We start from the raw sequence: 20,628 nt of genomic DNA, 5'->3' as shown, positions 1-20,628 counted from the left end.
AAAAATATAGTAGTAAACTTTAAGACCTATTGTCATTCTCAGCAACTTCAGTAAATAATTCGAAAGATCAGAAATAACGAATATCGGATTTTCAACATTGGTTCATTAACGGTCGGTCGACCATCACGAATTTGACGTGTATAGATCCCTGGGGAACACCAGTCGACGCAACGAATTAAGTCGAACTGTAACCTAAATATCGGACCCAAAGTCATCTATTCGTATGGAAAGATTAAAAAACGAGGGATATTCTCAGTCAATCCAAAGGAGGACAGTTTTCTAAGAAAGATACTATGGTTCAGTCGATAAAACGCGTTGGAAAAGTCTGTATAAATTACATAAACTTGAGAAGAATCATCTAAAGCAGAAGTGATGTACTGTGTTACATCACTTCTGCTTTAGATGATATTCGTAAGGTAAGATTAAAAAAAAACAACGTGTGAAACTCTCAGTCAATTCAAAGGAGGACATTTTTCTAAGAAGGATACCATGGTCCAGTCGATTAAACGCTTTGGAGAAGTCTGTATAAATTACATCAACTTGGGAAGAATCATCTAAAGCAGAAGTGAGTGATGTACAGTGCTTCCCATTTTGGGTGAGACTGCCAGGTTTCTCGCTTGTTATTTAAGATAGAGCCTTGCGGTTTTCACGTTCCTGTCCTACTTTTCCGTGAAACTCAAGTTGGTCTAATCAGATTTTGCATAACTGTTTCCGTTCAAGAGATACAGGGCGATTTTGGAAATTGATACTTTTCGGACCCCTCCTTTATCTCCGAAGTTATTAGAAATAATGCTGAGGTAAAAACTACGTCTGAATCAGAATTCTGCGTAGAATCCAGTGGCGTACTCAATTTTTTTTTTCGGGGTATGGTTTTGAAGATTCAACACACTACATCACTTCTGCGAATAGGTATGAATGGGTGACTTTGGGTTCGATGTTAAGGTTACAGTTCGGCTGAATTCGTTGCGTCTTTTGGTGTTCCCTAGGGATCTATATTGGGTCCACTGCTATTCATAGTTTTCATAAATGATGTTTGTTCACATTTGTTTTCCCAAACTTTGCTTTATGTTGATGATAGTCTAGAGTCCTGAGTATATCATCAGAAGTTTAGAAAATATACAGAAGCGATTCTTGAAGAACGTTAGTTTTAGACTCGATGGTTTTTATCCAAACCGTGGTGTACCACATGATCAGTTATTGAGTAGATTCAAATTTGATTCTCTAGATCGGCGTCGTTTCTACTTGGGTATACTATTTATTAGAAATATATTTCTCTTGTTAATTAATTTTCCCTATTAGTTATCAATAATTGATCTTAATGTTTCTAGACTGCCTGTACGTAGCCCAACTAAGTTTTATCTTCCATTTCCGCGCTCTTACTTTTTTTTCGTCTCTGTATTGTATAAATCATGACTCGTGGAGATATTTCATTGTAATCAATCTGATATAACTTTTCTATCTGGGAACTTGGCATTGTGGCTACTTAGGCCTAAGCTTTAATCTCTGAGGTTTTTTGCTCAAGTCTGGCTCCATTCGATTTGTTTTCTATTTTACTATGTTTTTTATTTTCAGTGCATATCTTTTGAGTTTCATTTCTTGTATATTAAATTGTTGCACCGACCTTATTTTATTCCATTCCACATAAGTTATATAATCTCCTTGAAAATGTCTCGAATATTCCACGAAAAACTGAGCACGGGTAACTCTATTAAGATCTTTTTCTGTGCAAAAGGCCAGTCCCCGTGCTATTACTTCAGAATTTCATAAATCTCCCGACGTTGTATACGAGAAACGTATGCCTGTCTCTCAGAGACCACATTCATTATATTTTCTGGCATCTGAGACAATGATAAATTCGATTTACACGTGGAAAACGGGCTGGCTCGGTCCCATTTCCAACAACATTATGCCTTTAGTTTGGACAGCACTAACTCGATATAAAATATCAAACGAGTGAGAAAAGGCCGTGGAAATCTTGGGCTTGAAGGAGAACAACGAAATATGTTCCGATAAAAATCAATGAGGGTTTTTCTCTTCATAAATTCAATATTCAACCGATATGGTCTATTTGTGAAATAGTATATAAATTTAATACAACAGGAGAATAAGAGTACGTTTCACGATTATTTTAGAATAACATCCCAGGGACGCTTTATTTTCTGATTGAGAAAATAGCTTTTCTTAAATTCTGATTTTTTATTTAACAATTTACTCATTCAGTTCTATGCCTGGTGCACAGATGGCATTTTGCCAACCTTAATAATCATATTGATAAATCGTATTCATGTACTAACTAATGTAAGATTCATTACAAAATATATAGTCCAGTCAATATGTTACTTCCACAGGAAAGTTTTGAGGTAGTTTTGATTACTCTTATTTTAGATGTTTCTTGTGATGCTGAATCAGAATCTGAAGTTTGTCCCCAAAATTTGGTGACAAAACATTGAAAAAAAAGTTTAAAAAAATATTTTTTTCGGCAACCGTCCGGGAAGTGCTCACTTCCCGGACGCTTTTTCTCTGAGAAAGTGGCATTTCCCGGCCTAGTCCGGAAAGTACGTACTTCTCGGACTAGGCCGGAAAAGAATCATAGAATCCATAGCAACCGAGATAACGGCTGACAGTTCATACGAAATTAGTTGTCAAAAATTTGCATGTTTTTTGATCGCAATCGCAATAAAATATGGAAAGCAGCAGCGATAGTGTTATTTCACATGGTTGTCGAAAAAATATTGTACGCAACACGCCCGAAAATGTTTTTTTTGGACTCACAGACTTCCAGTACTCGCTTACGCTCGTCCTGGAATTCTGTCTATTCGTCCAAAAAAATCCTATTTTCCGGACTTGTTACGTAAATTACTATTTTGGAGAATGTTTCCCGCGTTGAAAAAAACTGGACATCTTTTGAAGCGATCCACGAATCGATCCAATTTGTTACTTCTTCATATCACTGGTGCTGGTCAGCCAGGCAGTGTGCCATTGATCGAAACAAGAGATAGTCCGAGGGAGTAACGTCTGGAGAATACGGCGGGTGGGGTAGGACTCATTTCAAAGTTTCCAAGTATGACTTGACTACTTTCGCAACATGGGGTCGAGCATTGTCAATCTGTAAAAACACTTTATCATGTATCTCGTTGTATTGCAGCCGCTTGTCTTTCAATGCTCGGCTCCAACTCATTATTTGCGTTCGATAACGATCGCCTGTGACTGTTTCAGTCTGTTTTAAAGTTAATTCATAATACACTACGATGAGCTGGTCCCACCAAATACTGACCATGACTTTGGAACCGTGATTTTCTTCTTGGGATTATCGTAATGAACCCATGTTTCGTCTACAGTTACCATTCGATGCAGAAATTCCTTACGTCTTTTCTTGCTCGCAGCTGTTCACAAGCAAACAAACAACGTTAAACATCTCTAGCTTCAACTCGTACAACACCCAATTTCCTTCTATCTGAATCATTCCCATCACTTTCAGGCGTTTTGAAATGGCTTATAGCCTTACTTCCAATTCTTGTTGCGTTTGACACGATCAAGTAATGTCTCCAATTCTGCATCTTCGAAAACCTTCTCTCTTTCCAACGTCATGCTGGTCTTCAACGCCAAAATAACCGTTCTTGAAGCGTTGAACCAACTCTTGGCACATTCTCTCACTCAAAGCGGCTTCACCATTGGTATTGGAGAGCATCCGATGAGTCTCAGTCGCAGGTTTCTGAGCCTCAGCTGCAGAGTTCTTCTTATCAGAGCAGAAAATTAAAATCTCCCGCGAATTACGAGAATTTGGCTCTGAGCTGACATGTTTAATCGAGAATAACTTTATGATGCAGACATAAATAGACTAATATTTATTATTAATATTTACTTTATATTCACAAATACATCAGCTACGATCTATTCATTTCGACTACCACTTACAGCTACAACCATCTATTGCAAAAGAGCGGAAGCAAAGTTGTATACCTAATATAACTGAGGAAGACCATTTCTCAGTCAGATCTTGGGCGCTGACCGTCCAAATTCTATACCAATGATAAATAAGAGCTCTCCGATTGATCAGCAAATATGCAAATACCGCAGGAAAAAATTCCTTTTCAAAGCTCCATATCTTGAAAACTGTGTATTTTTGAACTTTGTGGCTTCATACATTTTTAATCAGCACATTAGGAATTACAACATACCAAAAATTCAGGCAAATTCACGAAGAGCCATTTCCCTTACTAAATGTGTGGGTATCTATAATGCCTAGTACATTTTCGAGGAACTTAATCACCACTGAAAATAATGATCCAAATAGCTCAAGGGCAGTTTTCGGTACACGTCTGATCATCTAGAAATGACGGTATTGTGTGAATGCCCCGGATGCAGAAATTGAGTGTGATTGTGAACTAAAAAGCAAATTGCGGTGCATTAAAATAATGAAGCAACTGTCCATCCCTGAAAATGAGTTGATACACTATACACTGTCACACGGTGCTTCAATTTGCGTTTCAATTTCGGGTTCTATGCGAAATTTCACTTGCATGAATGGAGGCGATTACATTTTGCGTATTTGTGGTGCTCTTTTATTATGTAGGCCAAAGTTTATTCTGTATAGTTTTTCCGCCTTCGTTCTATTGAACAGGACACTATAATTTTGTACGAATGTCTGTAATTTGCGAATTTGGGAGCGAAAATAGGCTGAAATGTTGATTGGAGTCGTTGATGTAAAATCGTTAATCGATTAAACTTTAACCGTTGAATCGATCTACACGATATTATAGTCATCAATGCATTAGATGACAAAATCACATTTGATTTGGATTATGAATTTCTCACCTTTTTAGAGGCAATACCATAAAGTAATGAACATAAATAGATGAAGTTTACGCAATTTTTACATGTCCCCAACATGGTTAGATTACGTTGTCGTATTGTATATATGTTCAAATCCACAATTTCACTATTCGTTATGAATATACACCCCCAAATTTTGAATAGGGAAGATGGGGTGAGTGATACCTCATTCGAAAGGTATTTTTATACTGATTTCAGCACAGTAATTGTTTTTTCATTTTATGCATTAGTTCTCGAAATATTCTTAACTAAGTATTTGAAAATGAAGTGGTGTTTTCATGGCACTTGTAGTGTTTTGTGAAAAATCGACATTTTGAGCTTCAAAACAACCATGACTGTGGCTTCCTTCCTAACTAACTAACGCATGAATATTTCGAGAACTAATGCATAAAATGAAAAAACAATTACTGTGCTGAAATCAGTATAAAAATACCTTTAAATTGAGGTATCACTCACCCCATCTTCCCTACTCAAAAATTGGGGGTGGGGGTTGTAGCAGCAAGGGTTGAAGCGCTATGCGTCCGTAACCTACATCTTAAGTTGTCCCCCTCGAAACAGAAATCGACCTGTCCGAGCATTTCTATCGAAAAAATTTATTTCGTCTGTAATCTCGTCTGTTTCGTTTTCAAATGGCCACCCTGTATATTTTATTGAATGAAATATATTTATTTGAGTGATTCCCGATTAAATATGCAGATTTGAATATTTGGAATCCGATATTTTTCCTAATTGTCGAATTTATAATAAGCAGAATATTTATTATTTTCTGTATCTACCTGTTGAAATACAAGGTTTGGCAACTTTTGCTCTCCTAGAGTCATCGGTTGTTTCACGTCGTTTGGCGCGCTTGAAGTTTGTTTCCTGAATTTCTGATATATTTAGGTATTTATTCTAATATATTTTGAGTTAATATGAAACGTTGATTCACCATGGGACATAAGAAGTGCGTTCTTTGTGGAGAAACTCACGAATTGAGTGAAATATTGTATCACTGATATGTTTGCATTTCCGCGCGCTTTATGTCAAATTTGATAGTTCATGTAGGGGACAAAATTTGCTTACTGAAAATGACATATGCTCCCTCTATTTATGTTTATTAGTCTAAGGGTATCTAATATCTATGTTACACGTCACAGAGATATGTTTCTTATTCATTAATCTAAAAAAGCGAGATAATTATTCATTGCTTGGACACAGAACTTGAAGGAAAGTTTCGAGTTATTCTGAAACAAAGTCCAGTTGGGCCACCACAATGAGACCTACCTTCAATAGGACAATTAGAACCATTAACAAACGTATCTATTGTATTTAGATATCAAACGAACTTCGAAAATTTCAAGTCTCCAGATCTTTTCTTTCGATGCGTTTACAGACATATTATACACTTCAAGTCAAGTTCATCCATAGCCAAATTTATTGAAAGGATACAGAATAATAGTCATTGATTTTTCTGATGAAATCGAAAGACCAAGCACCTGAATGTATGATAAATACAACCTTTAATTACAAATGTTAGTATTATTGCCTTTTTTTTGCCCTCAATAAGAAAAGCCGATTAAAAGACTCTGGTCAACGATGGTTCCCAAGTTATAGGGTGTTCAAAGTAGACATAGCGATAAAAGCTACAAATTTAATATACCCTGTAAGTTCCTGATCGATTTCTAATTGAAAAATTCATATAGATAGATCAAATATGTTCAACCGTTCTATCTTCCTGATGTATTCAACTGTGTTAACATTAGCAGAAATCATGGCGATGTAGGTTTCGGAGCAACCTAAATGGAGATGGGTGTAAGTCTTCCTTGATTTGGCTGATTATTGGAGCTCAAGAGATTTAGTATGTACATATTGGCCTAGAGCAATTAATATTGTGCCTATGTTGGTGGACGTGAAATAGAGTGGTAAGCCTGAACGGATCGATATCGTTCTATGTATGAATTACTCTAAATATGGTCTAAGCCTTTATTTGCAACTAATATACAGGTTGATTCATAAATGCCTATACTTTGAGAGCGGGTTCCTTAGCCGAAAGTTATGATATGATTGGAGATATTACTGAAAAGCAATGAAATGTGAACAAATTGAGGGATAAATGATCGTTTCCATTGACTAGAATATTTATATTAGTGATTTCAGACAGAAAATTCATACAGAGCTAAAAACTTCTCAAAAATCGAAACTCTTATTTGCCAATAGGAGAGCAATTGTGTTCCACCAGGAAAACGCCTGCCCACACATACCGATAGTAACTCGCCAGAAACTCCGAGAAGGTAAATCCTATCCCAGTTGATCATTATAGGAAGCATCCGGATGAAACCAGTAAATGCTATGATAGTGAAAATTTGAAAACCCGAAAAGTGAACTTATTGAACTCCATGTCGGAGCCAGTGGAGTGAGTGCGATTAGTTAACGTCATGAACTAATTTCTATGGAGCCTTGTTTCATTGTTCGTCATTTATTATTATTTTGGATTTTATTTTTTGAGTATTACTATTTTTTGATAAGTTATTGATAGTTGGAGCTGATCGATTTGTTAAATATTGTTAAAGAACATAACAGCATTGAGACCACACATTTAAATTTTGATAAAGGGATAAGTTTCCGCTGAGAACATAATTTTTGAAAATTTTTGATGATAGGTAGTTGGTACATAAGGAATGATAAAATATGGATAGTTAAAAAAGATTTTTTTTTTCTTGATTTGGTGAAGGTATACTGTTAGTGTTAGTATAAATACTGGAAGAATAAGGACTATCATATTAGTATGGGAGAGTGTAAGGGAACAGTTATGGCAACCGCTGCCACAACTTTTTCGGAGGAGGGAGTAATGTGGAAAGCCGCTCTTCCATGGGTTGAAAGAACATCAACCGAATACAAGTGAACCTGGTCACATCGATGACCCAGTTCATTAAATTGTTATTTTAGAGCCAACTGTGAAATATTGAACGAATCTCTTTTAAATGAAAAAAATCCGAATATCTGAACTCCTAGTAAGATTCTTTTATGAACAAATTCAACCTCGACATTCGTGATTCGAACATACTCTGAAAATTTCAAGTTTCTTGATCTTTCTGGTCAAAAGAAATCGTATACCTACAGTCGGACGGATGGAATTATCATGAAAGATCATTCCCGGCCCAAAAATCGAAAATAACAGACATTGTGACGAAAAGATGGAGCGATCACTTCAGAGAACGAGCGCACGAAAATTATTCATGCACCGCGTGTTCCTTCCCCCAACTTCCTTCACAATTTCAATTTTCTGCCAGTGTTGAAATACGCTTTTGCAAATATGGGATTATCGGCGTTAAGCTTGAAAGCATACGGACGTTAATAGAAGTTGAATCGTTCCATTTAAACTTGTTTCGTTAGCCATCATTCGAACTTTTCGTTCGGCAGCTTGAGTTCCTGGGAATTTCAGGGAATAGCACTTATTCGCTGTAAAATGGGAATGAATAGATTGTAATTAGTGCAATTTACGTTGGACTCGAGGAAATCAGAGTTGACTGTGCAGGCGTGGCTGTGACCTGGGCCACAGCTGATACGAAAGCTCCTCGAGAATCTGTCGAATTTTCATATTGGAAAGTCAAATTGTAGCATTCACTGAGGTGTTTGTTTATATGTGGCACTAAAGGAGATAAAATTTTGTTGGCAAAATTTCTCGATTGTAAGTTTGTTGCTTGACAGTTTCGTAGATATTTGCATTAAAATTACTAGCCACCTGCAGCCACACTGTCGCTCCAGGGAGTGACCCAATTTGTTAGTGGGAAGTCAACTCCGCATATTGTAAAAAAATTGATCTTGGGCAATCGGGGTCTTTAACCGAGAAATAAACAATTGAAGTTATATCTTTAAACAATTTTGATTTGGTATACCCTCAGAGTAATAAACATAGATAGAGGGAGCATATGTGATTTTCTGTAAGCAAATTTTGTCCCCAACATGAACTATCAAATTTGACATGAAGCGCGCGGAAATGGAAACATATCAGTGATACGATATTTCACTCAATTCGCGAGTTTCTCCACAACGAACGCACTTCTCATATCCCATAGTCTGATATTAGCTCAAAATACAGTGGACTCTCGATAAGTCGAACTCCCAGGGACCACATAAAACTGTTCGACTTATCTATAGTTCGGCTCACCAAACGTTCGAGTTATTGAGGTGGGAGTTCGACTCATTGAGGGAAAAACTCGAGGTAATACATATTGATCATCGTTAGTCAATGAGAAGCAAGCGTATATGTATTTTACATTTAATGAAAAATATGTATACATACATTGTACATATTCTAATCACATATCTTCATAAAATTCATACGGGTTTAAAAAAATCGTTAATTTTCATTTGCTTTAAACGTTTTTTTTCCAATTTGGAAACGACCGAAGATATTTCATTTAGTTTCCTGAAAATGTCGTATTCGATATCTTCAGAACTTTCCAGAAAACATCTGATCGTATCGATAGCTTGTCTAGCTTCTTGAACAGTTGGTGGTGTAGGTGGCTCAATTTCAGGGTCCTCCAAATTGTCCAAACCTGCATCGTCTTCTTCTTCCCTTCCTAACACTTCACGTACGATGCTTTCATCTGTAGGTGGAAAGCATACCGGTAGATCACAATCCACCTCCACAAATTCGTTAAAGTTTGCATCCACATCAAATACAGATGAAAGGATTCCCCATCCATCAATTTCCACTTCTTCTGGATTTTCCAGCGCTGTGTCTGATTCATCGGTGGTAATCACGTCGAATCCACATGCAGAAAAACAATTCTGAATTGTTCGAGGGCTCACTTCATCCCATGCCTTCTTGATGAAATGTAGAGCTTCTAATACATTTATTGGGACTACAGCACGATTTTCCTGTATTTGTCGAAGCACATGGTTTACTACTTCAGTACGGTATTTAACCTTAAAATTTTTAATGATTCCCAAATCCAAGGGCTGTAGTTTCGATGTCGTGTTCGGTGGTAGAAACTCTACTTTTAACGATATAAGAACAGGCAAGGGATTATGAGCTGGACAATTGTCTATGAAGAGAAGAGCCCTCTTCTTTTTTTTTGTCAACTCGTTATCCCACTTTTGCAACCATTCTCTAAAAATAATTCCAGTCATCCATGCTCTAGAATTCGCAGTATACTCTGTAGGAAAGGTTTTAACATTTTTGAAACAACGGGGCTTCAGCGATTTGCCTATAACGCATGGTACATGTTTCACTGAACCGCTCATATTAACAGCAAGCAAAACAGTTAAACGTTCTTTACTTTCCTTACCACCATGACAATCTGTGTTTTTGAAATCTAATGTTTTGTTGGGTAAACATCTGTAAAACAGCCCGGTTTCGTCTGCGTTGTAGATCTCATCGGATGTGTACGTTTCCAATAAATCCGATAGATGAGCTAGCCATTCAGCACAAGTGTCTTCATTAACGCTAGCACTTTCGCCTGACAAGGTTCTTCCAGCAATTCCGTACCTTTTTTTAAAATTGGATAGCCAACCACTACTCGCTGCAAATTCGTGGCCTAGGGAAGATGCGAATTCCTTCGCTTTCTGTTGAAGAAGTGGTCCATTTACTGGAATATTGTTTTTGCGCGTTTCCTGGAACCACTTTATCAAACATTTTTCAACATCTGAGTGCTGAGGCAATTTTTGACGGTACCGGTGTACTGATTTTCCTTCTGCAGTGGAAGCGATGATTTTCATTTTGTTTTTGATGATGGTTGACAGGGTAGATTTAGGAATTCCGAACTGGATAGCGATGAGGCTTTTACTTTTTTCGCCTTTCTCTACTTCCCGATGAGTTCCAGTTTATCTGCTACTGATAAAATTTTGAGTTTTCGCGGAGCCATGACTTATAACGCTCTTGGCACACGATGGCTTCATAAACAAATAAGGAATGAATTGAACTAATGTCCCTCGACTCCTGAGCGGTTGAAGAACACATTATGATGGCTGCCACTTGTGGTGATTGGTTTGCGTAACGAATCCTTTTCGCTTTCATTCGTGAGATCAAAAAGTTCGACTCATTGAGGCGATGGTGGTCAGGAGTACGACTCATAGAGGTGGAGATTTCCGCGGAGCCCTTCCAGCAGTTCGACTCATCTATTAGTCTCTTTAGTCCCAAGAACACTGTTCGACTCATTGAGGTGAAATTACATAGGGTAAGATACGCAGGAATCGGGACTGGAGAAACAGTTCGACTTATCAAAGAGTTCGACTTACCGATGTTCGACTTATCGAGAGTCCACTGTATATTAAAATAAATACCTAAATATATCAGAAATTCAGGAAACAAACTTCAAGCGCGCCAAACGACGTGAAACAACCGATGACTCTAGGAGAGCAAAAGTTGCCAAACCTTGGAATTCAGCAGGTATATAAAGAAAATAATAAATATTCTGCTTATTATAAATTCGACAATTAGGAAAAATATCGAATTCCAAATAATGAAATTTGCATATTTAATTGAAAATCAATCAAATAAATATATTTCATTCAATATAATATACATTCATAACGAAATAGTAAAATTGTGGATTTGAAAATATATCACAATCCGACAACGTAATCTAACCATGTTGGGGACATGTAAAAATTGCCTATACTCCCTCTATCTATGTTTATTACTCTATGGGTATACCATAGGGGAAATATTCATTAAATCTGTACAAAAATTAAATTCCTTTTAGGATTAGCCACATTTTAGGATGCCACACAACACAACCCTTTTTGGCTTTGTAATGACTCAGTCTGCTCGAGAGGTGGCGTTATGGGTATCGCGCCATACTCTAGTGTGACCCAGGGGCGGTTCCAGGCGATGTTTGAGGGGGGGGCCATAAGAAGTCACGGCTCATATAGGTTAGCAAAATGGCGGATTTTTTGTTTGTACCTAATGGATCTAGTGTTTTTTCATAGAAAGATGGATTTGTAAATCATATCTTATTCAGTTTCCAAAATTTTTTTAGAACAAAAACAAAAAATTTCACAAATATATGTAAATTTATTTCACGATTTCACGCTCATGAAAGTATAAGGGGTAGTAAAAAGAAATCCATTATTTCTGCATGAAGAACGAGGCTTCAATTACCATAGTTAGAATGATCCAATATAGGTCAAATATGCGCTGTTTCGTTTGATAACTACAGTTTCAAGTGAACAGTTGTGCCTTAGGGGAGCAGCTCTTCGTAGATAATTCTCTGCCAATCTCACTAAACACACAGCAAAATCTTCCCGACCGTTTCCGATGACTCACCGCGTTTCGATCACGACCGTTTTTGCTTGACGTTGTCGTAAATGATCCACTTTTCATCACAAGTTACCAAGCGTTTCGGAAATGGGTCGATTTTGTTGCGATTCTGCAGTCATTCGCAGTGGAAATTCGGTCCATGCGGTGTTTTGCGTTAATTTATGTGGATCATATATCTTGCATCTTCTTGAGATCAGCCTTATGCAAATAACCAAAAGGTTTATTGTGCACTCTTAAGCTCTTGAGCAATCGAAACAGGACTAGACAATGTCCATGATTTTATCGATATTTACGACAATTGACCTTTCAGTGCGTGGTGCATCTTTGACATCGAAACTACGGAACGGAATCGACGCAACCAATATTGCACATGTTTGGCTATTACAGTATCAGGTCCATAAACACTATTCACATTTTCAGCCGCCGAGAGAGAGGGCGCACTTACGTAAATTTGGTTCAGCAAGATTCGACAAAGCTTTAAAAGGAGAAAAATTCCCAGGACACTTGATTTTTTGTTTGAGCGATGTGAATTGTCCACCAAGATCTCGTGATTTATCGCCTTTCGATTATTTTTGAGGCGTTATGTGAAGGATCGTGTTTATGCCGATAATTGTCAGACTATTGACGATCTGAAAACCAACATCCCTAAAGTTATTGGTGAGATATTGCTCGAACTGTGCCGGCGAGTCATCAAAAATTACTTCATAAGGATCGAGCATCATTTAATTGATGTTCTATTCCACACATAATGGCAAGGTCCATATACAGGGTGAGTCGGGAGGAACTGGCCAAACTCCAGGAGCGTATTGTACACGTGAAAATGATTAAAAAAACTTATATGTTCTCATTCAATTCTCATTTGTTTTCGAGTGTCAAAGTAAGAGAATTTTCTTCAAGTTTTTCTCTTATAGTATCTACACTTCACAAGATATTTAACCTAAATTTGGCATAAATATTATCATTGATATGCCAATTTCGATAGCAAATTCACAGGGTGATATTTTCTCTGGAACACTGTCCACTGTTTTCCCCCAGAACTTTTTTTTGGTGAGCGACTGTTAATTTGAAGAAAAAGTAAAGATGATCTTTGTTGATATACTAAACTTTATGGTCTCTTGTAGTTTTGTCCTATCTGCTACCGATTTCGAAAAAAACATTTTGAACGATTCTCTCGAAATCCTCAGAAAAATCAAATTTGTCATGAAGAATCCAGTTAGTAAGCTGTGGTGAATAAATTCATTATTACTGTTAATGGTTATTTTCCACATCTGTAGCAATTATTCATGAAGATATGATTAAATAATCTTCAATTGAGTTGGCTTTGCTAATTTACCCAAGGTAGTAGAAGATTCACTTTTGAGGAAGTAAAATAGTGAGTCATGCAAAAAACACATTACATTATTTCAGCCTCTAAAGAAGAGCACAAAAAAACCAATATTGCACATTTCATTTCGTATGGAACAGAAAACATTTAAGAGATATTACCTGAATATTCGAATTCAAATAGAACTAAACGTATTGAAGAGATTCGTGAATTTCGTATAATAGTAGGACTTGGATGATTCGAGAAATTTGTGTGTACGTGATGTGCCTGCAATTGTCCGTTTGGACAGCATTGGCGGCATTATCTAATTACCTCACTGTTTGGGTTAGATGGACAAAACCTGGATGCTGCACACAAATATTTGCGCATTCAATTAATGAGTTGGCAGATGTACTCTATGAATAGAACTCAAGCGAAACTATCGCACACAAACGTTCTATAAATATGAAAATTGTCGCTCGAATTGAATTCGAGATTATGAGATGATTAGTTGATTTTTTTTTCAGTATTTCGAGACCACCGTGCGATTTAATCTGATGGAGAATGTGTTTATGCTGGAATTTTGCCATATAAAACGTAGTAGATACTTACTTCTTTCACCTCTGATGAGACGTAAAAATGGGTTGGTTTGGATCTACTGAATGCGAATAATAATAATGTCCTTATTTTGAAACCATAATTTGAAGTATTACAAAAAAACACAAAAAAAATCATCGTGCAAGATGCAAAAATGGCGGATTTTAGATGAGAAACTCCAAGAGTAACTCCCTGACCTACTCAATCAAAAATATTGAAATTAAAATGAATTCTTCAATCAACATAAAAAATACATGCCAAAACAAAAACATATTTCAGAAAACGAAAACAATTTTAGAGACACATAAGTGATGATGGGTTTCTGGAAGGTGTTGATGTTGGACTCAGTCTCAGCACTTTCCATCAGTTGAGGCCAAAAAGCTGTGGATTTTAGAGTATAGTATATCCAAAGTCACTTGGAGGAAGCTGAATATTTCGATGATACAAGGGTTGTCCAAGTTTCCAGAAATTCCTTTGGATCCAGTGAATTTATTGCCTAACAATACTTTCAATCAAACCCCGGTATTTAGCGGATGGCGGTATTCACTTCAAAGGGATATCTATGGCTCAGCGTTTTTATGGACTAGTTCAAGTGACTTTGGATATAGTATACTATGTCTTTGCCTGCAACAGTTTCGTTCAAAATAATTGATCTATTTCGGCATTAATTTCATCACCACATCAACATTCACAAGAATTGAAAATTTGTTGATATTTAGATTAACTTCTTCTCTTCTTCTTCAACAGCCTGTCAGCATCCACTCCTGGACATAGGACTCCCCTTGAATTTTCCAATTTTCTCTATATTGAGCCAACTGGTGCCAACATCGTCCGACCTTTGATTTAATGTCACCTGACCAGTATTTTGGTGGTCTTCCTACACTTCGCTTATGTTCTCGTGCTCTCCAATGTACAACTTTCTTAGTCCATCGATCGTCTTCCTGTCGAGCCACATGTCCCACCCAGGCCCATTTCATTTCCGCTATTCTACCCATTACATCTTCTACCTTCGTTCTTCTCCTTATCTCTTCATTCCGAATATGGTCTCTCAAGGATATCCCTAATATAGCCCTTTCAATAGCTCTCTGTTTCGTTCTCATTCGATTCGCTGAGTGGACTGTGAGTGTCATCGTTTCTACGCCGTATGTCAGAACAGGAAGTATACAGGTGTTGAATACATTTCTCTTCAAATTTATATTTAAATAATTTCTGGATTTCTCCGAACATTTTTCCCACTGCGGCCCAGGTCATACGGATTCTTCTCGTGATTTCTGTAGCTTGGTTCTGTTTGCCCAGTGTTATTGTATGTCTGAGGTATACATATTCGTCAACTTTCTCGATCTCATTACCATTAATTTCGACTTAAATATCCTCCTCAGTCAATACCTTTGTTTTGCTTAGGTTCATCTTTGAGCCAACCTGCTCTGACACCTCTTTCAACTCCTTTAGATTAACAGGAGATCACAACTGATAAATATGATTTGCAACATTTGATCTTGTCAAGTGATATGAGGAGAATGAAGGGCCAAAATCTGCCAATATTTTTTTTTGAGGTGAAACTCTTTTTGGACTTTTCTGCCTCCTCTCGTACTACATAATATCAACGCTGCGATATTCTCATGTGTATGTACTATACTTGTCATCATACTTTCGAGACGAAAAAAAGGTTCCATACAATGAAATCTTCTTCAAAATCTGGAGAAATATTGTTAAGTAGCTCACACAATAGATGCACATTGACATTGTAAGTTGAACTTGACAAGTATTGTCTTAAGACATACCTGATGATGCAAACATTGGGGTCTAACTCAAAACATGTTCAGAGTCGCAAAATATTTCTTGAGATCTCTCCATAACTCTAGAATATTCCCTCGACTCACGTATTCATAAAACCTTCTCTAAATTCCATTTACTCCCAGAGTGTAACGTTAAAAAAACAAGAACGAATCGAAGATAGATCTGTCAATATGAAATTCACTTTTCCCAGTAATAGCTTTTTTATTCAGAAATATGGTGTACGGAATGAGAGGTTCGAAAACCCCCATCATAAAGAAGTCTGCTTCACTCCATTATTCAGATCCACATCCCCAGAAATTTTTCGATCCCCAAATAAAAGAACCGTTCATATCTTGCAGTGGCGGCGCGGTACCAAATGTAGGTAGACTTCGGCGACATTTGCTTTGCGAGGCCCTTTTAGTACCAAATTATAATCTAAGATTTACTGGAAAAGTGATTTTAGATGGCAGTCGGTGTGAATCGTATTTTTTATCTAGAGTTATTCCTACACTTAAGATGGCTGTTATCACTTCTTCGAAGAAATATACCAAGATAATTGCATTGCTTGGAATTGATTTCGAATAAATAATGAAGCAAAAACACTGCCCATTATACACTATGCTTTTTTATTTCCTAGTAAAATATCTCAAATTTATAAAGAGAGCTGAAGATCAAATAAAAAGGACTCAAACTATGTTCATTTGTATCTGGGGACAGTAACAAAACTTTTGTGCAACGTGATTATGATGATTATACAGAGCAATTCATCGACTCGAACATATATTTCAACAGTAGGTAAAAAGAAAAACTTTTCCATGCACAATTTCTTCCGATTCGATTGGATTGAAAAAATACAGGCTGTTGAAAATCCATAAAAAAATGTAATTTTCGCGTATGGTTTTATCGAAAGAAGTGATTTTCGAAATATAGATTTTCACTGATGTGATGAATCTTCTCCGAATACAAAATTTCGTTCACATATTCCGTAAAAAAACTAGAAATTCAAGAACCCAACTTGAAAAATGAATTGAACGGTTATTGAGGGTATTTCACCATTTTGAGAAATAAACGTATTCTCCTCTCGTTTTCGAGTACCTAATTTGTTATCAACAAAACAAATTGAACAAACTGAGTACCTAGGTTGAATGTAACTTTGTTAAAATACCCACAGAAACGAATATTTGCTACGTTCTAAGGTCTGAAAAGTAAAAATTGAAGCATAGGACTTCTTATTTCGAATGATAGGTAAGGATGTTCTGTGTTTGCCAACTTGGCAACGTTCGAATTTTGTGCGTTCACCGATGAATCATAAATTTTTTCATTTGAAAATGAAAAGTTAAATGGATAACTCTTGTACAAAATTAAATAAAGAACGATAATAAACCATAGTAAATGAATATAAAAGCTAACAAGGGTGGTTGCCAGCTGAATTATTCATTATTATCGAAAATGAAATAGAAATCAAGAGAAGAATATTCAATATTTATCGCCAACGAAATTGCGGTAACTAATTATAGTATTATAAATACTACTTCTTTCACCAAATGAAATGGAAAAAGTAAGTTTATGCTGGTTTTCTACTATACATATAGTAGCTGATTTCCAAAATAGAAATAGATATCTTGTGAGTGTAAAAAAGTTTCCAGGGGTGGCATAGTTCATTATGAAATTTAAATTTAAAATTCGAAAATTGGAGGCTTTACTGTAAAAAACTGGTTATATAATTATGATTCAAAGTATTGTCCATCGATGGCCACTACTTTCTCCCACCTTTTGAAGCGATCCAAGAATCGATTGGATTTTTTTACTTCCTCATAAGACCGGAAATGCTGGTCAGCAACATCTGGAGAATAAGGCGGGTGGGGTAGGACTTCCCATTTCAACGTTTCCAAGTAGGTCTTGACCACTTTCGCAATATGAGGTCGAGCATTGTCATGCTGTAAAATCACTTTATCATGTCTCTCGTTGCATTGCGGCTGTTTGTTTTTTGCGTTCGATAACGATCGCCTGTGATTGTTTCAGTCGGTTTCAACAACCATTAATACACTACGCCGAGCTGGCCCAACCAAATAATGAGCATAACCTTGGAACCGTGAATATTCGGCTTGGCCGATGATTTTCTGCGCTTGGGATTAACATAAATAACCCATTTTTCGTTTCCAGTCACAATGCGATGCAGAAATTTCTTCCGTCTTTGCCTTGCAAGCAGCTGTTCACAAGCAAACAAACGCCGTTCAACATCTCTCGGCTTCAACTCGTACGGCACCCAATTTCCTTCTTTCTGAATCATTCTCATGACTTTTAGGAGTTTTGAAATGGCTTGTTGCGTCACTCTCAATGATACTGCTAATTCTTGTTGCGTTTGACACGAGTCTTGATCAAGTAATGCCTCCAATTCTGTATCTTCGAAAACCTTCCCTCTTCTACTGCCATGCTGGTCTTCGACGTCAAAATCACCGTTCTTGAAGCGTTGAATCCACTCGCGCTACATTCTTTCACTAATAGCGGCCTCACCATAGGTATTTGAGAGTATTCTATGAGCTTCAGACGCAGGTTTCTTCATATTGAAGAAAAAAATTAAAACCTCCCGCAAATGACGAGAATTTGGCCCGTAAGCTGACATGTTTAATCGAGAATAACTCTATGATGCAGACACGAATCGACTAATATTGCGATGGCGTTATATTTACAAATACCTAAACTCATTGTATGACATCTACGATCTATTTATTTTGACTACTTTTTGCCGCTACAGCCAACCATTGCAACACGGCGGAACCAAAGTTGTAGACCTAAGGATTTTATTGCATAAGCTCCATATTAGTTGTCGAAATTTGCGTCAAACACTAACTAAGAATCCCATAGACAAGAGTGTGGTTGGTTCATATTTCCACAACTCAATAATTATAACATTGTTCAAATTTATTGCGAGACCTCGCCGACATCGCTGACGCTTAGCGCCGCCACTGGTATTTTGACATTCCTAATGTCTTCTCCAATATTCCCCATCAATATTTGAAGTTGTTCGAACTCCGGGCGCAGCGAGTATATCGCAATAAGCGCGAATCTTTCCATACCATTGCGTCAAGTTTACACTCAAGAAGTTTCGTCTGTTCTGGCTTCGTATATTATCAAAGGAAAATGCATGAACGAGGCAGAGAGGAATTTTGTTTTAATGAAGATATATTTTGATGTATCGCCTAAGGCTTTTAGGAAGAAATAAGCTCTATCGATTGATCGAACTTCCCGTAATTTCATTACTTTTGTTGCTGATGTTTATTCGTCTTCCAGGATCTATTCTTAATTGCCTCTGGGGATGTAGACTCACAACAACTGTTATGAAGATATTTCTTGTTTGAAGATGATGTTCTTTTTGAAGTTGAGGTTATTTTGAATTTTTTTATTAGAGATGGGAATATGGAACATCTGGGAAACATGAATATTCACTTGTTAGGAATCCTGTTAGATTTGTATATCTTTTCAGTATGATTCAGACATTGGTATAACAGGAATTGAGTTAGTTATGCTAAAATTCAATATTTTATGAAGAGAGAAAATTTGCTCAACTCAATCCAACAACTTATTCATAAAATATTGAATCCAACAATAACTCTAATTTGTGACATGAAACACCTAGAAGGTGTTGGAGTATTTTATTCAAACTTGACAGAAATATCTAACTAGTTAAAGCTTGTGATTTATTGAAATTTTATTGTATATTGTATCATCAGCGAGATATGATAATCCGTAACAAAGTTATATCAAGTCGTCAATAAAAATCAAATATGAAATAGTTCCGGGTAGAGAGCCTTATGGCATACTCAAAGGCATACCCCTTCAAAATCTGCAATTTGGTGAAGATCTTGTAGATAAGACCTGAACAGGTTCAGGATTAGATTAGAGTTAATTAAGTATGCTCCGTTTTACTGCCACCTAATGGTTTATTATGCTGCCCATCAGAGCTATTCTCGCCATAACGGGATATACTGCTTGCCTTCAAATTCCATAGTTAAAATGAACTCCAGTATCTGGAATGGCTTCTAGGAGACTTATTCCTCACTTCTACAAGGTTCTTGTCCAAGCAGATTTTGCGTTGGCTAGTGATGACGAGGCATTCCGTCGCCAAGTGATCCAGAGTTTCTTCCTCTCCCTCCACAGATTCTGTACTCCTCATTTCATGCTCGATTCATTCTCATGAGGTGTTTCCTAAGGCGACAGTACCCTGTGAGGAATCCAGTGAGAAGGTTTAGATCCAGATACTTCCTCGATCTTGCAGTGTCAAAGTTTCGAAGGAACTTCTTGGAATGATCCAACCCAGGTAGATTTTGCTTCTCCTGAAACTCTTTCTTGAAGATATATTTGCCTACACCTAAAAAAGGTTCCGGGCCAATGGAATGAGTTTGTGCTCCTTTTCTGGCAAGTATATTGGCCTCTTCTTTCCCTCTTATTCCTGAGTGGCCGGGAACCCAGAATTAAATACCTTGTTATTTTTGCATATTTCATTTAGTTTTCTTTGTCACTCCAATATCATCTTAGAATCGATGATATGTGAGCTCAGTGTTTCAATTGCAGCCTGACTAATCAAAATGTATAGCTAGATCATAATAATAAACATTATTATTATTATTATCACATTTATGATGGTTTCTTGCTAGGTCAATTTCTACACATCTCTCTCTTACAAGAAGTATCTCTGCCTGAAAGACACCTTGACAGCGGCCTAACGATATTGAGCATTTGGTGCAAGTTCTAAATACTCCAGCGCCAGCTTCCGTCGTTGTTTTGGAACTATCTGTGTACCATTTAATGGTATTCCTTTTTGAGAACTGGGATTTTGAACTCCCATTCCCAATCTTCTTTTCTGCTTAGTATA

At 36.9% G+C, this 20,628-nt stretch overlaps 2 protein-coding genes across 2 annotated transcripts in view; both read right to left on the bottom strand.

Moving 5' to 3' along the window:
• The window catches only part of LOC123679863 (octopamine receptor beta-2R-like), a 109,314-nt gene that overhangs the window by 16,845 nt on the left and 71,841 nt on the right, over positions 1-20,628 (bottom strand). The gene's annotated exons all lie outside the window — the stretch shown is intronic.
• LOC123680920 (tigger transposable element-derived protein 6-like) lies at positions 9,151-10,536 on the bottom strand. Its single transcript, XM_045619042.1, has one exon. The coding sequence runs from the start codon at positions 10,534-10,536 to the stop codon at positions 9,151-9,153; it is 1,386 nt and encodes a 461-aa protein (XP_045474998.1).

The sequence above is a fragment of the Harmonia axyridis genome, chromosome 5 (genome assembly GCF_914767665.1).
Source record: "Harmonia axyridis chromosome 5, icHarAxyr1.1, whole genome shotgun sequence".
Taxonomy (NCBI): Eukaryota; Metazoa; Arthropoda; class Insecta; order Coleoptera; family Coccinellidae; genus Harmonia; species Harmonia axyridis.
Note: the sequence above shows the minus strand (reverse complement) of the source record. Positions and strands in the feature narration are given on the sequence as shown.

What these genes read in the sequence shown, in the direction of transcription:
- LOC123680920 (XM_045619042.1), bottom strand. Translation starts at nt 10,536, where the DNA reads ATGAAAATCATCGCTTCCACTGCAGAAGGAAAATCAGTACACCGGTAC.